This window comes from Carettochelys insculpta, chromosome 32 (assembly GCF_033958435.1).
Source record: "Carettochelys insculpta isolate YL-2023 chromosome 32, ASM3395843v1, whole genome shotgun sequence".
Lineage (NCBI taxonomy): Eukaryota > Metazoa > Chordata > Testudines > Carettochelyidae > Carettochelys > Carettochelys insculpta.
The window spans coordinates 97,276-116,911 of record NC_134168.1 but is presented as its reverse complement, the minus strand read 5'-3'; the positions used below and the strand labels follow the sequence as shown (position 1 = coordinate 116,911).

At 57.7% G+C, this 19,636-nt stretch overlaps 1 protein-coding gene across 5 annotated transcripts in view; it reads left to right on the top strand.

Moving 5' to 3' along the window:
• Positions 1-19,636, top strand: part of LOC142005049 (olfactory receptor 10A4-like) — a 42,043-nt gene that overhangs the window by 11,790 nt on the left and 10,617 nt on the right. For 3 of the 5 annotated variants that reach the window (XM_074982729.1, XM_074982730.1, XM_074982732.1), the window contains 2 exons: positions 7,491-7,712; positions 13,505-15,249. In XM_074982729.1, the coding sequence (XP_074838830.1) occupies positions 13,505-14,473 (969 nt within the window). In that variant the 5' untranslated portion in view covers positions 7,491-7,712 and the 3' untranslated portion in view covers positions 14,474-15,249. Of the gene's footprint in view, positions 1-7,490; positions 7,713-9,564; positions 10,014-13,504; positions 15,250-19,636 lie in introns of those variants that run through there. The other 2 variants (XM_074982731.1, XR_012643058.1) reach the window with 2 other exon arrangements.

Below are 19,636 nucleotides of genomic sequence, written 5' to 3'. Positions count from 1 at the left end.
TTGATCTGACCCAGTATGGCCATTCTTATGTTCTTATGTTCTTATGACTACCTTGAACGGTTTCGTGTCCTCTGCACACTGAGCCACCTCACTGCCCACCCCCTTCTCCAGACCATTTATGAGTAAATTGAACAGGATTGGTCCTAGGACTGACCCTTGGGGTCACCCCTAGTTACCCCTCTCCATTCGCAAAATTTACCATTTATACCTACCCTTTGTTTCCTGGATTTTAACCAGTTCTCAGTCCATGAAAGGACCTTCCCTCTTATCCCATGACGACTTCATTTACACAAGAGCCTTTGATGAGGTACCTTGTCAAAGGCCTTCTGGAAATCTAAGTGTACTAAATCCACTGGGTCTCCCCTGTCTGCATGTTTGTTAACCCCTTCAAAGAACTCTAACACATGAGTAAGACGTGATTTCCTTCTGCAGAAACCAGGTTGACTTTTGCCCATCAAATTCTGTTCTTCTCCATGCCTGACAATTTTATTCTTTTTATTTTTTCACTTAAGTTGCCCGGAACTGACGTTAGACTCACCGGTCTGGAATTGCCAGGGTCACCTCTTGAGCCCTTTTCAAACATTGGTGTCGCATTAGCAATCTTCCCGTCGTTAGATAGGGCAGCTGATCCAAAGGACAGGTTCCAATGCCCTTGGATGAACACCATCCGGTCCCGGGGATTTGTTAACATTAAGTAGATGTTAACATTCCAGTAGATTCAACGGTTACTCACGTCAGTTCCCAGTTCAGTGGGATGTTTCCAGCCATGCAGATGAGCTTTGTTCCCAGCTCTTTGCTGGCCCCTTGCTCTGAATTCGGAGGGAGTTGGGCTCTGTGGTTTGAGAAGGTCGCCCACCCCCGCCGTAGGGCCGAGCAGGTTCCTTTGGGCACAGGCTGGTGTGGGTAAAACCCACCGGAGGCAGGCGGGTGAGATGTTGTGGCTGGAGTCGCAGTGTGGGCAGAGCTGCCAACATTGGGGTGTCGGGCAGGGACCGGTTCTTGGGTTGGGGTTTCTGTGGTGTGGGGTGCAGCTGCTGGCGAGTGTAGGAGTCGGGTTGGGGCTGTGTGTGGGCAAGGCCTGGCCTGTCTCCCAGCACCTGTGAGAGGGAGGGACCGTTCCTAGGAGGGGGGGTGGGTCCGTGAGGCGCTGGTGGGACGTGAGCCGGGGCTGCACATGACGATGGGCTGTTCTATTAGTTCTGTTCCTGGGCCTGTCCTGGAGCAGGCGACTTCTGGGCACAGCTCTGGTTGTGTCCGTCTGTGGCCTCTGTGTGCCAGGCGGGTGTTGCGGTGTCAGCAAAGCCCAACACAGCCCTGGGGGTGTTTGTCTCTGGCAGATCGGAGCCAATGTGGGTGTGTCTCAGGACTGGGCATTGGACACCGACCGTGTGACCTGGGCTGGGTGGAAGCTGGAGGCCGGTAGGAAAGTAACAGCCACGCGGGTTTTGCCCACAAAAGCTGATGCCCAGATAAATCCATTAGTCGAAGGCGCTGCTGGACTCCTCATTGTTTCTGTAGATACAGACTAACGCGGCTCCTGCTCCCCCAACACCTGTTTGTTAATCTGGGTCTCCCAGACGCACCAGTCCTGGTGCTCGGCCCAGTGCTCAGAGCAATGAGGTGGAAATGGCTTTGTGTTTCCTCTGAGCCCAAGCTGTGGTGGGTCCCACCGAGACATGAGACCAGGCAGCGGGTGCTGGAACCCACCTTCTCCCTGGGGCTGGGGAGTCACACAAAGGGTCCCTGCCCTTGGGGAATTCTGTCCCAGGAAGGGGAAGCCATGTGTGGCCATCCTCAGCCATGTGGGATTTCTTTGTACAGGGTGTGACGGGGTGTATCAATCCGGCACTGGGAACCAGGGCGTTGGCTGGTCCAGCTGGCTGAAAGGGCCCCACCCCCAGTCCTGCTGGGCCTGCTCCCGGAGGAAGCGGAGCATTAAAGCCTCTGGAACTGCTCCAGTGGGGCCGGCTGCAGAAGGAGCCGAGCTGGCGGGAGACCTGGCCCTGATGGGTGAAAGGGCTCCCCGCCCCCGTCCCCAGCTCCGACCCACGGCTCTGACGGCCACCGCTCTGACTGCTCGGCATGACTGCTCCAGCCAGGAGCCCCAGAGGGCTTTGCCTGGGGAGGGGCTGTTGTCTTGGCAATAGAAACGCTCCTGGGCGTGTGGGCTGCATCTCAGGGAGGGCTCTGCTGGCACCGTAGCTGTCGTAGGCCATGGCTGTGAGGAGGCAGCCGTGGGCGCCCTGCCAGTCCCTGCTTCTCTCCGGCCCCTCGGGGTGGGGGGGAGCCAGGCTGCCCCGGCAGTGGCACAGAGGAGGGGTTGCACTCACAGACCTTCTGTGCCTCTGCTGGGGGCAGACGCCTTGTGCACATGGCGACCGCTCTCTCTTGCCGCCCAGCTGAGCAGTGAGAGGCTCCGCCAGCAGCGGCACAGAAGGGAGAGTGGCAATTCCCGCCCAGGCCTCCCTCCCTCCCTCCCGCGCTGCTGCTGGCGGTGGGGTTGCCATCCAGGTTGGGCACCGGACCCAATCCCACTGCCCCAGCCCCCGTCAGGCAGTGCCCCCGGCAGGGTGCACAAGGAAGGGAGGCAATGGCTCGCCAGGCCACCCTGCCCTCTGCGCTGCTGCTGGGGCGGCGCTGCCTTTCCCGCCGCCCACATGGGCAGACAGAGCTGCCCCCAGCAGGGGCGCAGCAGGCAGGGCGGCAACGCCATCGAATGGCGCCCTGCGTTCTGCGCTGCTGCTGGTGGCCCTGCTGCCCTCCCAGCCAGGTCAGAGGCAGCCGCTCTGCGGCCTCCCAGCGTGGAATTCAGCACGGCCAGCAGTGAGGATGTGAAGGACCAGGTGACTGTGGGCCGGCGGCGATGGCAGAGAAGGAAGAAGGGCGGCACCATGCAGGGCCGCCCTCCCTTCTGCGCTAGGGACGTCAGACAGGAAGTCATTGAATAACGGTGTCACCGCCCCAAACCGCAGCAACTCCACAATTATTCCACAGCTCCTGGGGGCGGGAGAGCTGGGTGGGAACCCACTTTCCATGTGCACCGGCTCCCGCCTGCTCCCCGACCCTCCCCATCGCTGCATCTCTGCCCCAGGCAGCAGTGCGGGGGCAGGAGACCAGGCAGCTCTGTGGGATCTGGGGCTCATGGGGCGGCTGTTTGAAAACTGGCTCCCCACAGGCAGCAGCTCCCACCTCCCCTCCCCTTCCTGCCCCTGATACTGCGGCCGCTGGGGGAGGGGTGTGCAGCCGACAGGATTAACCAAGCGGCCCAGGCGTATTGTTTAATCTTGTCCTCGACGACACACGTTGACACCCCCAGTTTGTGCTGCTGCTGGCGCCGGCACTGCCCTCTGTAGTAGCCCCTGGCCAGAGGCACCCGCTCTCTGGTCCCCCCGTTTGGGAGTCGGGCTGCCCCCAGCCGTGGTGCAGAAGGAAGTGCTGCAATCTCACCCCAACCCCCACTTCACATCCTGCTGCACCGCTGTTAGCAGCAGCACTGACTGCCCAGCGGGGCGGCCAGATAGTCGTGGCTGCTGGTAAGTTGCCCAGCTCGGAAGGCAGGGCCACCGCCAGCAGTGGAACAGACGTAGGAGTGACAATACCACACGATGCCACCCCTCCTTCTGTGCTGCTGCTGGCAGGGACGCTGTTGTCTGAGCTGGGCCCCTGGCCAGTAGCCACTGCTCTGCCACCACCCAGCTCAGAACGCAGCTCGCACTCAGCAGCAGTGCAGAAGGGAAGGTGGCAGTAACATATCCTGCCCCCTTCCCTCTGTGCTGCGGCTGGGGGAGGTGCTGACTTCTGAGCTGGGTGACCTGCCAGCAGCTACTGCTCTGATGCGGCGCAGATCGAAAGGCAGCCGCACGCCAGCAGCGGTGCAGGAGGAGGGGTGGTGATACCGCACCAGGCCTCCCTTCCCCCTGTGCTGCTGCTGGCAGTGGCGCTGCCGTCCGAACCAGGTGCTCAGACAGCGGCGGCTGCTCTCCAGCCACTCAGCTGGGAAAGCCGGGAGAAATCCGACATTTTTAATATTTCCAAACATCCGCCCAGGGGAAGATTTGAGGCCCATGGAGGAGGTCATGGCTGGGAACATGCGGACGGCCAGTGACCCTGCTCGTGAGCCCCCTACCCTGCCCTCTGACCCCCTTGTGGGTTGGGAGCCCCAGCTGGAGAAAGGCTGCACAAGGGGATTCCCCAGTGACCCTGAGATCCAACAGGGCCAAGAGTTTCTGGCAGACCTTTTCCCACCACTTCCATGGAACACGCCGTAACTAGGGCCCCATCGCGTTCCCCTGCCCCCTCGCCCATTTCACAGCCAGGCAGTTCCCACGCTGCTCCGGTTCCCCCTCTCGGGTGTTCTCGTGGGGAATCTCATGGCGCTCTGACTGTGCAGGTCCTGGACCGAAATAGGGTGTGTGTGGTGGGGGTGGGGGATGTACCAAGAATGACACTTTCACTCCCGAGCAGCCTGCGGGGCAGGGCCAGAGCAGTTCCACCCTCATTTCTCCTGCCTCTCAGGGTGGCGCTGGTCTCCACGCCAGGCGTGGCCGTGTCGGGGAAGGACAACTCCTGCCCCATCCCAGCCTGGCCAGGCTAGCAGCTGGGCTCCCCAGGCTCCGCGCCGTGTGGGGAGATCAGATTCCACCCCCGTCACACATCTCCTGGCTGTGAAATGGGTGGGGCCCTAGTCAGGTTCTCAGGGAACTTCCTCCCCCAACAAGCAGGGGTGGGGAACCTGTGTTGGGTCAGGGCCACTGACCACAGAGACAAATCATTCGGGGGCTGCACACAAGTGAGAGACAGCCCCCACCCCTCCCAGCGAGGGCTCCCCAGTGCAGGGGGGAGCACTGAGCTTCAGGGGCCGGATCCCCACAAGCCAGGGGCTGCATCCGGCCCCCGCCCCTGAGGTTCCCCACTGCTGCCACAGCGCTGTGCACTGGATGGGAGTCTCCCTGGGAGGGGTCTGGCCAGGCCATGAGCGCCCAGGGCAGGGCTGTGATGCGCCGTATTTCTGTGGCTTCTCCGCCCAGCGCCGTGGCTGACGGGCGCCGCAGCCCGAGCTCGGGGTCTGGGGGACGCGGTGCGACGGGGAGGCCCCTTGGTGTGTTGAACTCTTCAGCAGGTCCCCGTGGTGCAGCCCCCGTCTGCTTCTCTGCCCTGGCTGGCAGGTTTCTCCTCCGCTGCCCTTGTCCCGTGTGTGACCTCGCAGGGCCCTGGCCGCTGGGCCGGCTGTTCAGCCTCCAATCTGCGCAGCGACCAGCCCCGTCCCTGGGCTGGAATTCTCACAGTCGGGCCCCTGGGTCCAGCCCGCGCCTGGCTCTGAGGGGACGGCAGCTTCTCCCGCCACAAAGCCTGTGGGATCCGAGCTCCCCTCTGGCAGAACTGCCTTGGGGCAGCGCAGCCTAGTGAGCGGAGTCCATAACCCGTCTCTTTTCTCAGGGCAATGCGGCCCAATGGCCAGAGTCGGTCCCTTGCCCCTTTTCTCAGGGCAGTGCGGCCCAATGGCCAGAGTCGCTCCCTTGCCTCTTTTCTCAGGGCAGTGTGGCCCAATGGCCAGAGTCGGTCCCTTGCCCCTTTTCTCAGGGCAGTGCGGCCCAATGGCCAGAGTCGGTCCCGTGCCCCTTTTCTCAGGGCAGTGCGGCCCAATGGCCAGAGCCGGTCCCTTGCCCCTTTTCTCAGGGCAGTGCGGCCCAATGGCCAGAGTCGGTCCCTTGCCCCTTTTCTCAGGGCGGTGCGGCCCAATGGCCAGAGTCGCTCCCTTGCCCCTTTTCTCAGGGCAGTGCGGCCCAATGGCTACAGACCATAACCTGGCCGTGGCGCACAACGCTGGGCAGGTCCCTGTGCGGGACAGGAGACGGGGGCGGTTCCATCCCCCGCGGGGGGCAGCCCCTCCCTCTCCACGGGAGCCCGGTCCAGGCTGCAGGTGGTGCTGTGGCTCCCGGCCCGGCGTGAGCGGGAAAAGCTGCGACCGAGGCGCTGACTCCCGCCGGCGGCTCCCTCCCTCCCCAGCAGCCGGCGCCTGCCCTGGCCCAGCCCCTGCCGAGCCGCGGGCACCTGGCGCCAGGCTGAGCCGGGGGAGCTGGCGCGTCCCCGTGGCCGGGCTGCTCCTGTCCCAAGAGAGCAAGGGCCTGTCGGACGCGGGGCCCCGGGAACCAGGGCTCAGGGGGAGCCGGGCCCTGGGATGGACACAGCACCTCTCTAGTGCCCCCAGGGCCAGACCCCTCCCACCTATGGGCACAGGAGCTGCTGCCCCCGCCCCCGTCCCGCCCCCCAGCTGTTCTGTTCCCTGCAGTGTGCGGCTGCCCCAGGGCCTGGCTGGGGCTGGGTTCCCAGGGGGCTGCAGCCCTGGCCCCACAGAAGAGCCGGCGCCTTGGTGCTGGGGAGGGGCTGGGCCCACGTGGAGCGGGGGTGGGGGTGGGGGGCAGACAGACGCCCCCTCCCGCGGGCCGGTCCCAGGGGCTCTGGCGCGTTGCGACCGGGCTCCCATTTCCCGGTGGGGGGACAGGCTGGGGGGCATTTCCGCAGGGCCCCGGCCTGGCGCCTGGCGGTGTCACTGCTCCAGGGGCCGGTGCCCAGCGGGTCCCTTACCTCTGGCGCAGCAGCAGTGGGGAGAGGGGTCCGGCACCTCCCTGGCCGGCCGCCCGGTGTCCTCAGCTGGGCCCTGAGGGACGGTCCCGGCTGGGCCCCCAGCTCCCTACGTGGGGGACTGTGCTGAGCTGTGCTGGAAGGGAGGAGACGGGGCCCATCAGCGTCCTGCCCCCAGCCCCCAGCCCCCCCGCAGGAGCTCCCTCCCCACGTCCCTCTGCTGAGCCACTGGGGAGAGGGGCCGGACGAGACCCCCAGCTCCTGGGCAAAGGGCGCTGGGCAGGGCCCTCCGTGCGGACTCCCCCCAGCGGCTTCAGGGGGCGAGGAGGGACCCAGGGCCGGGCAGGAACCTGGCCGGAGCCGGGGCTGGAACATGGGCCCTTAAAGTGCCAGGGGCTCCCTGAGCCAGGAGCAGATGAGCTGGGCCCACGTCTGGCTCAGGCCCGGCTCTGACTCTGCCCCAGGGTCACTCCCAGGTGCAGCCCTGCAGCTGCCGCCCTGCGGCCTGTGGGAGCCGCCTGCCCACGCCGGGGTCCGGGAGCCGGCTCAGAGGTCACTCGCGGGCAGTGCGGGTGGGGGGTGAGTTACAGCCGGGCTCTGCCGCTCCCCCAGGGAAACTGCCCCCCCACCCCCATGCTCCCCTCCCAGCTGTCCTGCTGCCCTCTGGGGCTCTGCCGCAGGTCCCCCGCAGGGCCGGCCCGAGGCCAGACCAGGCCCTGCAGAGCCTGCAGGGGAAGGGGGGGGATGGGGGGTCCCAGGTTTACATGATTTTTGCACAAAATGGCAGCATGTCCAGTGCGGTTTTTTTGGCAAAAAAGCCTCTTTTGCAAAAAGTGTTTGAAGGGGACATGCAAATGAGCGTGTGACATATGCTAATGAGCACTTCATTTGCATTTCCTCTTCCCCAGGAGGGCAGCAGTGCAGACACAGCCCCAGAGAGACTCGGGGACTGCGCCAAGGCAGGAACTGCAGAGAAGCAGCTCGACCCCCCGGCCCCTGCTGGCCTGGGACTGGTCGGTCTGGGCTGTGAATCCCACAACAGGAGACCTGGAAGGGACCTCGAGAGAACGTCGAGTCCAGTCCCCTGCGCTCGCGCCAGGACCCAGCACCGGCTGGAGCCTCCCTGACAGGTGTGTGTCCAACCTGCCCTGAGACGTCTCCAGGGGTGGAGATTCCACAGCCCCTGGGCGATTTATTCCAGTGTTCGACCACCCGGCCAGGTGGGGAGTTTTCCTCACGTCCGACCTCAACCTCCCTGGGGGCAGGTTCAGCCCATTGCTCCTTGTCCTGCCCTCAGAGGCCCAGGAGAGCAACGTTTTTCCCTCCTCCTCAAGACACTCCTGAAAACACGCAAAAGGCCGGCCCAGGTCACCTCCGGCTCCCAGCGCTCCGCCAGCCCCAGCTCCGTGGGAGGCCTCCCGCCCCACCCCAGCCCCCACCCACCCTGCTTGGCGGGGGGCCGGGAAAGGGGGCGGAGGCAGGAGGGGGCAGCCAGAGGGAGGGAAAGGGGCGAAGGGGAACCAGACCGAGCAGGCTCCAAACCTCTCGGAGGCTCCCACCTTCTCCCCGGGCCCAGCCCCACCGGCCGCAGGGAAGGAGAAAACGCCCACGAGGCTCCTCCTGCCCTGCCCGTCGGTCCCAGTTCTCCCTCCGGCCCCCGCAGAGACCCTGGGGAGGCGCCGGCTGCTGCCAAGCCGCGGGAATCTCTGAGCTTGTCCCCGCCTCGCGCCTCTGTCCTGATTGGCTCTTGTCAGGGTCTCTCTGTGAGGTCATCCCTGTCCTCCAATAGGCTGAGGTCCTACCACAGGCCTTTGTGATGTCACTGCCACCCCCACCCTTCCCGCCCAAGGCTGGTGTCCTGGCCCTGGCCAGCCCCTCTGGAGGTTGGAGGGGTTCCCCTGGAGCCCCACTGAATGGCAGCTGGGTCTGGGGCAGAGCGGGCTGGGCAGTAACGTCCCAGGGGCTGCTCTCTTGGCCCCACCCAACTCATCAGTCCTGAGCAGACAGGCCAGTGTAACCAAGGAGGTGTTAACCAGACACTGGTCTATGCCCTGGCGTGGACACATGGGCGCTGCTATTAAGGCTCCTTCTCTTGCTAGAGTGTATTGTACGTCCTCAGCTGGAACCACGGCCTGCTCGAGGCTCTGTCACATGGTTAGGACTGACTCTGAGGTCATCTCTGCAGCAGCACACAACCTACTTTCCAGAGGAGAGAAGGTCCATTATCCCCATTCTACAGATGGAGAAACTGAGGCACAGACAGGGGCGGGGCCTTGCCTAAAGTCACCAAGCTGGAAACTGGTGGGCCCAGACCTGCTGAGTCTCAGTCCAGGGCTGGACGTCCTCCCCTTGATCAGGAACAGCCATATTACTGCCCCTCTCAGTGGGATTCCCACAATACACCCGCTGCTGGTGCTGTGCAGTGGGGTCGCTCTGCCTGTGGGCCTGGGGACTCGCCTGGTTCCCATTCCAATGGCAGGACCTGCTGTCAGAGCAGTTCAATCCCCAGAGTGAAGGAAGCAGCCACAATCCTGCTCTGTACAACCAGAATGAAATTCAAATCAATGGTTTTGTTCCTTCTAAACACTTCCTGTCCCACACTGGGTTTGTTCTGGTTGCAAAGCAAGTTTTCCCTGGGGAAATTGAATGTTTTCTGCTCCAGCCAATTTCTCAGAATAAACACTTCCAAGGCTGGAACATTTTAACTTTCTCCACATGGAAGACAAAAGGAAAAATTGCTGTCAGCGAAGCAAATCACAATCCTCTACTCAATGAAGAAACAGAATAGAGAAGAGGATCAGAGGGGTAGCTGTGTTAGTCTGTATCTGTTGCAGCAATGAAGGGTCCTGTGGCACCTTATAGACTAACAGAAAAGTTTAGAGCATGAGCTTTCGTGAGTTAACTCACTTCTTCAGAAAAAGAATCTGAAGAAGTGAGTTAACTCACGAAAGCTCATGCTCCAAACTTTTCTGTTAGTCTATAAGGTGCCACAGGACCCTTCGTTGCAGAATAGAGAAGAGTTATTTACTTCTTCCCGTGGCACAAGAACTAGCCGGTGACCAAATGACATCAGCACGAAGCAGATTTACAACAACCCAAAGAAGTGTTTTTTCACGTGGCACAAAGTCAGCCTGCAGAAAGTTCCTAAAGTTACTAACGACGCCTCTTGTGGGCAAATCCCCAGAGCTCCAGAGCAACAACTTTCGTGATCGTTCCTAGTAAAGCTCCAGGGGATTTCAGCATCTCGTCACGCCCAGCACCAGGCTTAGTGAACACTTAACGGGGAGATTTAAGAGGCTTTCACCTCTTTGGAACTGGGTTGTCTTCCTCTGCTGGCCAGGACGGCAATGATCAGCCTGGATGCCCCAGGACACCCTCGATGTTTGGGAGGCAGCCGGCTCTGAGGTCACAGCCACGGCCAGTCGCAGCAGGTACGGACTTTTCCTTCACACAGTGTGCGGTGCGACGGTGGGGACTGGTTATTAGCATTAAGATGAGAGCTGCTCAGGGCTGCACTGCTCAGGAAAGAACAGCCTTAGCCGGGGAGATAGCATCTGGCACTCACAGAGCGAGTGCTCCTCCAAAGGGATCTCCAGATGTTACCTGGAGTTCCCAGAGCAGTCTCAGCAGATAGGGGAAGGACAAACCACAGCTGCTTTGCTCCCAGGATGGTCCGAGATCTTTGTGCCTCTGGCTGTCCCACACCAGGTCTGCAGGACTCAGCTAAGAGATGTCAGGGCAAGGTGGTGGTGTGAATGAAACCGAGAAAGAGCCAAGGGAGGTATCTGGGGCTGCAGATAAAACCAGAGTGAGATTGCCAGGGCGGCTGCTTGCTTGTAGAGAAGTTTACCCGTCTGTAGCTGTCTCGTAGCTTTACTGTGGAATTGCAAAGCCCCAGAATTTCAGTGGGAGCCGGACACCCAACGCCCTTTGTCTGCTGGGACCTGCCAGCCTCCAGTGTCCAAAAGCCACCTGTCCGACAAGGACAGAGGAGCATCCCGTACTATCCCTGTGAGTGTCTCTCTCCTGCTCATAGGCTGGCACCTGGATGGAGCTTTAGGGGTCTCCTCCAGCAGCTGACCCAACAGCTGTGGGTGCTCAGCTCAGCCCAGAGGTGCTCAGGCTTTTACATCCAGCTGTCTGGAGCTGATTCCTTGGGCGTGTCTTCAGCCTCCACTCCTGAGCAGCTGCAGTGAGTTTGGCAGCCTCTGAGGTTGACAGGAAAGTGGTGAGCAATGTCCTGTCCGCTTTCACTGCCTTTGTGCCAAGGAGATCCACCTCCTCGCCCTTGTACCTGAGTGCTCCACGGTCGTCAGGGGACTGGCCCTCAGAGCCTTCCTAGCAAGGCAGGGAGCTGCAGCATCGCCCTGTTTCACAAAGGGAAAGTGAGTCGCAGTCCGTGGTTCTTAAAGGGCCCTGGAGAGGTCAGGAGTGAGAGAATCAAAGGGAATTGGTCATCTACCTCATTATTCTCCTTGGAAGAGCGCACACCAGGAGGGGGCGTGAATTGTTTATGGGCACAAAAGGGCTCCAGATACACTACAGTTGCGTAGACAAAACTGGGGTTTTGTTGGGTGTCGTTGACAAACCCTGTGAAGCGTCTATGTACAAAATGTGTTAAAAAGCCTTGTAGATGCTCTGGGGGCGGGGGAGGGGGGCGGTTTGTTGACAGATCGGATTGAAAGATCGAGCTGCTTTTATGTGCAGACACAATCTGTGGGTAGAAGTTTTGTCAGGACACCTCTTCCAGCAGTAACTGCTGTCAACAGGTGATTCTAGTGTCGACGTAGCCAAGTTGTCTCTGGTGGGACAAAAACTGTATCTTGGTCTCTGCAGCCCAAGGTCAGTGGCTTTCCCACAAAACCATTCTCCTGAGTTTCTCACAGAAACTTCACCCTCTTGTCTGGAGTTGACATTTTTCTACAGAAACAATTGACTGTGCAAGTACATAATTCTGTCAACAAATTGTGGATGACAAGATCTGTCTTTAGTCATTTTTTTAAAAAAGTGATCTGAAATGTTAAGAGCAAAATATTTCTTTCATGGAATCCTGGGTCAAAATTTTCAATCTTTACATTTTCAAGTAGCCAAAAAATGAAATAAAATTAATCTTAAAAATTAAAATTATTTTCTCAACTTCTCATTCATTTTTCTCCCCTTTCTTTCCTCACCCCTCTTATTTTTCGAATGAGCAAACTTAAAACCAGGAGAAAATGCCTGGGAGTGTCTGGAGAGTATCCAAAAAAATAAAAATAAAAAACCCCTTGAATTCAGGTCTTTTTTCCAAAGACTGAATCAAAAGCAATACGTCGTTAATAATGGGAAGATTTTGCTAAAAGATTTTGCTCAAGAGTTTCAAAATTTTCACGGACATTAAGTGTCTACATCCTCTGGGTGTTTTAAATATTTTCTCCATCTTAAAAAGGTTTCCAGCGTGTTTCGGCTCCCCAATGTCCGTTTGCTGGTGTGAGGTGTCACTGCAGGGGAATCCGGGCACTGGTGTGATTATTCGTATCATTAACAAACGAGTGAGGGGAGAATGTGCCCTCGTTTGAGAAATTGTATTTGGGAACTTGGCTGCGGTGACACTTTCACCCCCAGACTCTGCACCGACCCCCACACCGCACCCTCCGTCTGGCACCCTCCACCCCCTGCCCTGAGCTGCCCCGACCCTCTTGGACCCTGCACATACTCCATCACACCCCAGCAAGGACCCCTCCAACCCAAACACCTGCCCTAACGCCCCCACAAACCCTCTGTCCTGAGCCCCCTCCCCTTACTCCATCCTCCTCCCCCTTTGCCCTGAGATCCCCCACAGCAAACCCTGCTGTGACATCTGCACCTCCAGCTCCTGCCCTCACCCCCGACCCTCCCACCCCCGAAACCCTCTGCCCTGACCCCTCCCTGCCCTCACAGGCTCTTCCCTGTCGATAATCATCCCCCTGGTGTACAACCACCCAGCACTTCCCACCCCCTGCCGCGTGTCCCCCCAACCCCCTGACTTCTGCACCCCCATCCCCTGCCCTTAACCACCACATGCAATAAGGCCTCCCCCACAGCCCCCTGCCCTCACTGCAGCACCCTCTGCCCCCTGCCCTGGTCGCCCAATCCTTCCATCTTCTGCTCCTCCTCCTCCACCACCCATCTCTACCGCTCCACTGTCCCAAGCCCCAAGAGTCCCTCGTCCCCAGCCTTCAGCAACCCGCCTCCACCCCCCTGACATATCTTACACAGCCCATGGGGAGCCCCCCAAGAGCTGGGGGTGCCCATACAAGTGTACGTAGAAGACATAGCTGTTACTATCACCCCTGGGCTGCGCCAGGCTCATCTACAACAATGGACTCAACCTACCGCACCGTTCCTTCTCACCACGCCTTTCAGAGCAGCGAGACAGCAGAGACGCAGAGCAGGAAATGCACTTTCCCACTGGAAGTGACACAACTTACACAGCGCCACATTCACTGAGGGAATTAGACCCCCGTCACGTCCAGCTCCATCCCATTCACACAGAACGGCCCAATAAAGAGCTGTTGGAAATGCAACAAACACAACATGGACTGGAAACACAGAGACAGAGACAAGCGGCTCTTCCATCAGATGAAAATGAAGAACTCTGGGAAACTCACCTTCATATGGACAGGAGAAGACAGTGAAAATCTTAACCTAGTGACAGGGAGGAGCCCAGAGAAACCTGACTTCAAGGAGACAGAACCAGACAGTCAACCCCTTGAGTGCACAAACCAAATGTCCCTGACTCTACTGATAGCCCTGAGCAAGGCCGGGTCAGTTGCTGTTATTTACAGAGAAATTTCCGCAGGTGTTAGTCAGAAGGGTCCCAACAGGAAGGAAAACAGGACAAATGTTTTAATTTGCAGTCACATTTCTGATCTGCCTCAGCCCCGGTCTCTTTATCCCCCTGCAGATGACGTCTTCTGAGGGTGACCTTGGAGGGAACCAGACCATCGTCGATGTGTTCATCCTGGTGGGGTTCTCGTACCTTAACGAGCTGCAAATCCTTCTCTTTGTGGTGCTTCTGGTCATCTACCTGCTCACCCTGATGGGGAACCTACTCATTATCCTGCTGATAAAGCTGAGCCCCTCCCTCCACACCCCCATGTATTTCTTCCTGGTGAACCTGTCTGCATCGGAAATCTGCTTCACCAGCAGTGTGGTCCCTCAGCTGCTGGCTCACCTCCTGGTGGAGGAAAAGACCATCTCCATTGCAGCTTGTGCAGCGGGGACGTACGTCAATGCCCTCATGGGCCTCACAGAATGCTGGCTCCTCGCAGCCATGGCCTACGACCGCTACGTGGCCATATGTCACCCCCTGCACTACACAACCATCATGAGCGGCCGGGCATGTGCTCTGCTCGCGGGGGCTTCATGGGCTGCTGGCATCTCGGTGGGAGTTCCTCTGAACATGTGGCTTTTCAGCCTGCCCTTCTGTGGCTCCAACTGCATCCTCCACTTCTTCTGTGATGCTCCACCATTGTTGAAAATGGCATGTGCCGACACATCAATGATTAAGGCTGTAGGCCGTATGGTGGCAGTTCTGTTCAACCTGGGCCCTTTCCTGTTGATACTCCTGTCCTACATCCGCATTATCTCCACCATCCTCAAGCTGCCATCGGCGGAGGGAAGGCGTAAAGCCTTCTCCACCTGCTTCTCCCACCTCACCGTGGTGACTGTGTTCTATGGAACGGCCCTCATCACCTACCTGGTACCCAACACTGGCTCCACTACAGAGAGTGACCTATTGATTTCCCTATTGAACATAATTGTCTCACCAGTGTTGAACCCCATAATTTACACTTTGAGGAACAAAGAGGTGAAAGGAGCCTTGAGAAAAACTTTACAGAAGAGCAGCTTTTCTCACCACTGGAGAAACTAGAGACTGAGAATTCGAGTGAATCAAAATTGGGTGGTGTGGGTCCTGGTGAAGGGAAATTTATAAATATTTTACTGAATTTCTCACAACGGCTCTCAATATTTTTTTCGTTTCCTCTCAGGAAAATGGAAGAGAAACTTTTGTTGACAAATTACCCCAAAATTTTAAATTTCTATTCTCTTTTTGCATCTGAGAGGTATCCGTCTTAGTCTGTACCTTCAAAACCAAGACGTCCTGTGGCACCTTATCGACTATCTTCTCTTTTTATATGTTTTTTACATTTGAAAGGCAGAATGATTTCCCCGCATTTATAATTCATTGGGGAAAAAAACCCAAAGGAACAGATTTAATCAAAGTATCTTCCTGATTTTTGACCTTCAGAATTGGAGATGTGAAAGGAAAACAAAGCTTCCAAGGAGAGGCGTTTCATTCCAGGTCCACCTCCGCCGGCCGTGTCCTTCCCAGGTCAGACTGTGCAAAGCTCTTTTCCTTACTACCCCTTTCTTCTGACAATGCCCTGTGGGATGCTGACAGGGAGAGGTGTGAGGGAGTCCTGAAACTGAGGTTGTGTGAGGCAGAAGGAGGCGAAGAGATGTTGGTTGTACCGTCAGGCCAGCCAGCAATACATGAGAAGCAAGAGAAAGGCCAAGCGCAGGGTAGGCCTGTTGCTCAGTGAGGAGCGAGGAACAACATCAGGAACACTGGAAATGACAAAGCTGGTTCAGGACCTCTTTGTTCTGGTCTTCACCAAGACGTCTGATGGAGAAATGCCGGACGTGGTGAGTCCTAGTGGGGAGGGGGTGAGATCAGAAGATAAAATGAAAAAGGAACACGTGAAAAATTACTTAGGGAAGTTAGATGTCTGTGAGTCACGAGGACCTGTTGAAATCCCTCTTAGAATAGTCGCGGAGCTGATAGAGGAAGTATCTGAGCCTTTAGCTGTCATCTTTGGAAAGTCAGGAGAGATTCCAGGAGACTGGAAAAGAGGAAATAAAGTGCCCATCTCTACAAAGGGAAATAAGAACAACCCAGGAAGTTACAGACCAGTCAGTTTAACTTCTGTGCCAGGAAAGATAATGGAGCAAGTAATTAAGGAATCGATCTGCAAATATCTTAAAGAAGAAAAGGAGCTGGGTAACAGCCAGCATGGATGTGTAAAGTACAAATCATGTCCAGCCAATCGGATAGCTTTCTGCCATGAGATAACAAGGCTTGTGGAGAAGGGGAGGATGTGGTGTACCTGTGTTTTAGTAAGGCATTTAGTAAGGCAAATAAAACTGAGATGTGGCTGCTGTAAGGTGGGTGCATAACTGGCTGTACAGCCGTTCTCAGAGAGTCGCTATTAATGGGTCACAGCCCTGCTGGAAGGGCAGAACAAGGGGGGATCTGCAGGGGTCTGTTTTGGGACAGGCTCTGCTCAGTATCTTCGGCGATGTGGATCTGGGCGTGGAGAGTGCGCTGCTTACGTCTGTAGGTGATACCAAGCTGGGAGGGAGAACAGGGTCGTAACTCAGAATGATCTGGGCACACTGGAGAAATGGCCTGAGGTTAATGGGGTGAAGCTGAATAAGGCCAAGTGCAAAGTGCTCCGCGGAGGAAGGCCCAATCCGTGTCACACCCAGCCGGGGAAGTGGCTGTCGAGGGAGGAGTCCTGCAGAAAGGGATCTGGGCTCAGAGCGGAGCACAAGCTCCAAAGGAGTCAACAGGGTGAGACTGTTGCCAGAAGCGCCAACCTGCTTGTGGGCGGCACTGCCGGGTGTTGGGAGCCAGCCAGGAGCAGCAATTCCTTCCCCCCGCTCTGCAGGAGATGGGGGAGGGCAGAGAGGGGCTGGGGGAGGGGCAGAGCCAGAGGTGGTGCTCGGCAGCACTCGGGATGGGCACTGCCCCTTGGGCTCCTGCCAAGGTTTCAATTGCTAAATGGGAGGTCCCCATGTGCCCCTCTGGGGGCCACCTGCACCCCTCCCCCGCCCCCTCAGGCATCAGGGCTGGGACATGGGGCAGGATGGGGATGGGTGCTGGGGAGGCAGAGCTGAGAGAGGAACTCGGGTCAGGGGCAGAGAGGAGCTCGATTTAGGGGGCAGATGGCGCCGTGGGGCTGAGGGTGATGTGGGGCAGGAGGTGCCATGGGGCAGAAGGCACCGTGGGGCAGGGCTGGGGGAACTCGGCCGGCTCTGGAGCAGGTTCCCATCCCCACAGAGTCTCTGCACCCCAGGGCCGACATCGCAGCCAGGGCGTTCTGCCGCCGGGGCCCTGAGGTCGGTGGCGCCGGAGAAGTTCCCACCCGCCGTGGGGAGAAGGGCCACGCCAGCCCAGCCGGGCAGGGGCACCTCTGTGCCGGGACTGGAGCTGTGCCCTGGCTGTGGAAGCCATTTCTGTCACCGGTGTGGAGAGCGGCACCGACCCTGGGGCTGGGGGGCCAAGTGAGGGGTCTGATGAAAACTGGAGATGCCCTGAAGCTGTGTGTGACTTGTGTGTCGGTGCCGTGGTCATGTGAGAAGTTACACAGATTGGCTCTGTAGCTGTGTTAGAAATGTCTGAGTGTTGAGAGTCACACTAGGAGGTGTGACACACACGCGCGCGCACACACACACACACACACACACAGAGGACCAGGCTGCTGGGCTAGACACCAGGCTCAGGCGTCGAATACACATCTCAGGGAAGTGGGACTTGTCGTCCACAGCAGCCCAAGGGGTCAGGTGGCCTGGGCTGAGCAATGGGGTTGAAATCGGATGCCCAGATGTCCATCCCAGCTGCCATGTGACTGGACTGGGCCGTGCTGGGGAAACCAGCCACCGAGGGCAGTTTCCCACAGCGGCTCACCGGGGTCGGGTGACTCTGTGCCTCCAGTGCCTGTGGGAAGGAGAAAGGACGTTTCCCTCCCCGTGGAAAGCTGTCAGATGCCCTGGCGGTGACCACCTCGCTCCCAGTTTGGGTTCCGGTTCCAGTATTCCAGCGCCCAGTTCTCCAGCCTGCAGGAACTAAGCCAGTGTCCCCAGGGCTCCCGCCCCGTGGGGGGTGTTCAGAGACTTTCAGGACATCAGCACAGGACGTGGCTGGCTGCATCAGTGGCCGTGGGGGACGTCTGGAATGCGCCACCTGCACTCACTCTCTGCCCGGGTCTGTCTGTCGGTGTTAACACACCTGTACACGTGGATGCTGAAGGCCAGGCCCAGCGTGCTGGTTGGTGAGAGCCAGGCCTGGATTGACCTGGGGCTGCGGCTGGACCCTTTGGGGCCGGAAGAAGCTGGGTGCAGCTGGTGACCCAGGTTTCAATGACCTCTCCCCCGAGCAGGGGCTGTCGGTCGGGTGGGTGGAGCAGCTGGAGAATCTGGGGGTTTGCCTGTGGGGCTTGTGGCTGCCGGAGGGGCTGGCAGAGGTACTTTTGTGGAACAAGCCGGCTGCTCCGCTGTCCCTCCACACCTCCCTCCTGTGTAACTAATTCACTTCCCGCAGGTCTCGGCCTCCACCAAGACCTGTCCGACCCGACACCCGCTGAGTGGGTCTGTCCAGCTGAGAGCCCAGGCAGCTGACAAGGGATCTGAGGGGCGTTTAGCAAAGGGCAAAAGGTGCAGAAACACGTGGCTGGAGGAGTGGGATTCCCCCATTCCCACTTTCCACCCGCTGCTGGCGCTGTGCAGTGGGGTCGCTCCGCCTGCGGGTCTGGGGACTCGCCTGGTTCCCGTTCCCATGGCAGGACCTGCTGTCAGGGCAGTTCAGTCCCTAGAGCGAAGGGAGCAGCCACAGTTCTGCTCTGTAAAACCAGATCAATGGTTTCGTTCCTTCTAAACACTTCCTGTCCCACACTGGGTTTGTTCTAACAGTACCAGAGAGAAAGCCGTGCTCGTCTATTTAATGGCAATATTTAATGGTAACTTTAATGGTAGGCTTTGGGTATACAAACTTCTCAAATGCCTCTGCAAAATATCCTGATACTGCCTGAGTCCATCACTTCTGCCTGTCTTCCTGCTCTTTCCAAATGGGCGATAAGCTCATTCTCACAGGCTGTGTCTATGAGACAACCTCACCTGAAAACAGGCTGTATCAGCATGTGGCTCTGTCTCACTGGTGCCACATGCTAAAATAAAGCCCTATGTCAAGGCATCCCTGTACTCCTCCTGCAATAACGTGTTCAGGGATGTCGGAATAGCACGTCCGCTCCCTCCAAAAGCGTTTCAAGCCAATGAATGCGCTTCTTAGACCTGGGCAGCTTTTTTGGTATATGTGTCAGGCCTGCCCCCCACTCTGACACTCTGATGGCAGAAATTGGGGTCCCACAAAACCTTACAAAATAACTTTCCTGCAATGCTCTTCTTAAAAAAAAAACAAAAAAAACCCACTCCCCAATGTCACAGATGTCCTGTCCCTGGGCTGTAGCTGCCACCACCTAAGTGGAAAGAAAAATCCCTTAACCCAGGAAGACGCACTTGGGATGGCTTCACGTGGGGGTTCCTCTCATTCTCAACCTTCCTTTCAGAGAGAGTTTACAAAGAAACAAGAAGGCTAATGACATACTGGGCTCTTTATTAGGGACAATGCCAGCAGATCTACGGAAGAGATTATTCCCCTTTATTTGACACTGGTGACGCCACATCTAATATATTGTGTCTAATTCTGGGTCCCCTCCCATTACAAAAAGTATGTGGGCACACTCCAGACAGTCTGGCAGAGGGCAACCAAAATGATCAGGGGGCTGGAGCACATGATTTACGGGGCAATGCTGTGGGATTTGGATTTATTTAGTCTTCAGAAGAGACGACTGAGGGGACAATTGATAGCACCCTTCAAATACTTGAAGTTGGAGTATAAAGAGGATGGCAAGAGGGTGTTTTCAGCGGAGACAGATGACAGAACATGAAGCAATGGTCTCAAATTGTAATGTTGGAGGTGTAGGTTGGCTATTAGGAAAAAAAAAACGCTATTTCCCTCGGAGGCTGGTGAAGCACTGGAATGTGTTACCTAGAGAGGTGGTGGAATCTCCTTCCCTAGAGGTCTTTAAGTTCTGGCTGAAAAAGCCCTGGGTGGGATGATTTAGTCACAGAATCATAGACTCCTAGGGCTGTAGGGGACATCAGGAGGTCATCTAGTCCAGTCCTGTTCTGACCAACGCAGATTAAATTATCCCAGCCAGGACTTTGTCAAGCTGGGACTTAAAAACCTCTAGGG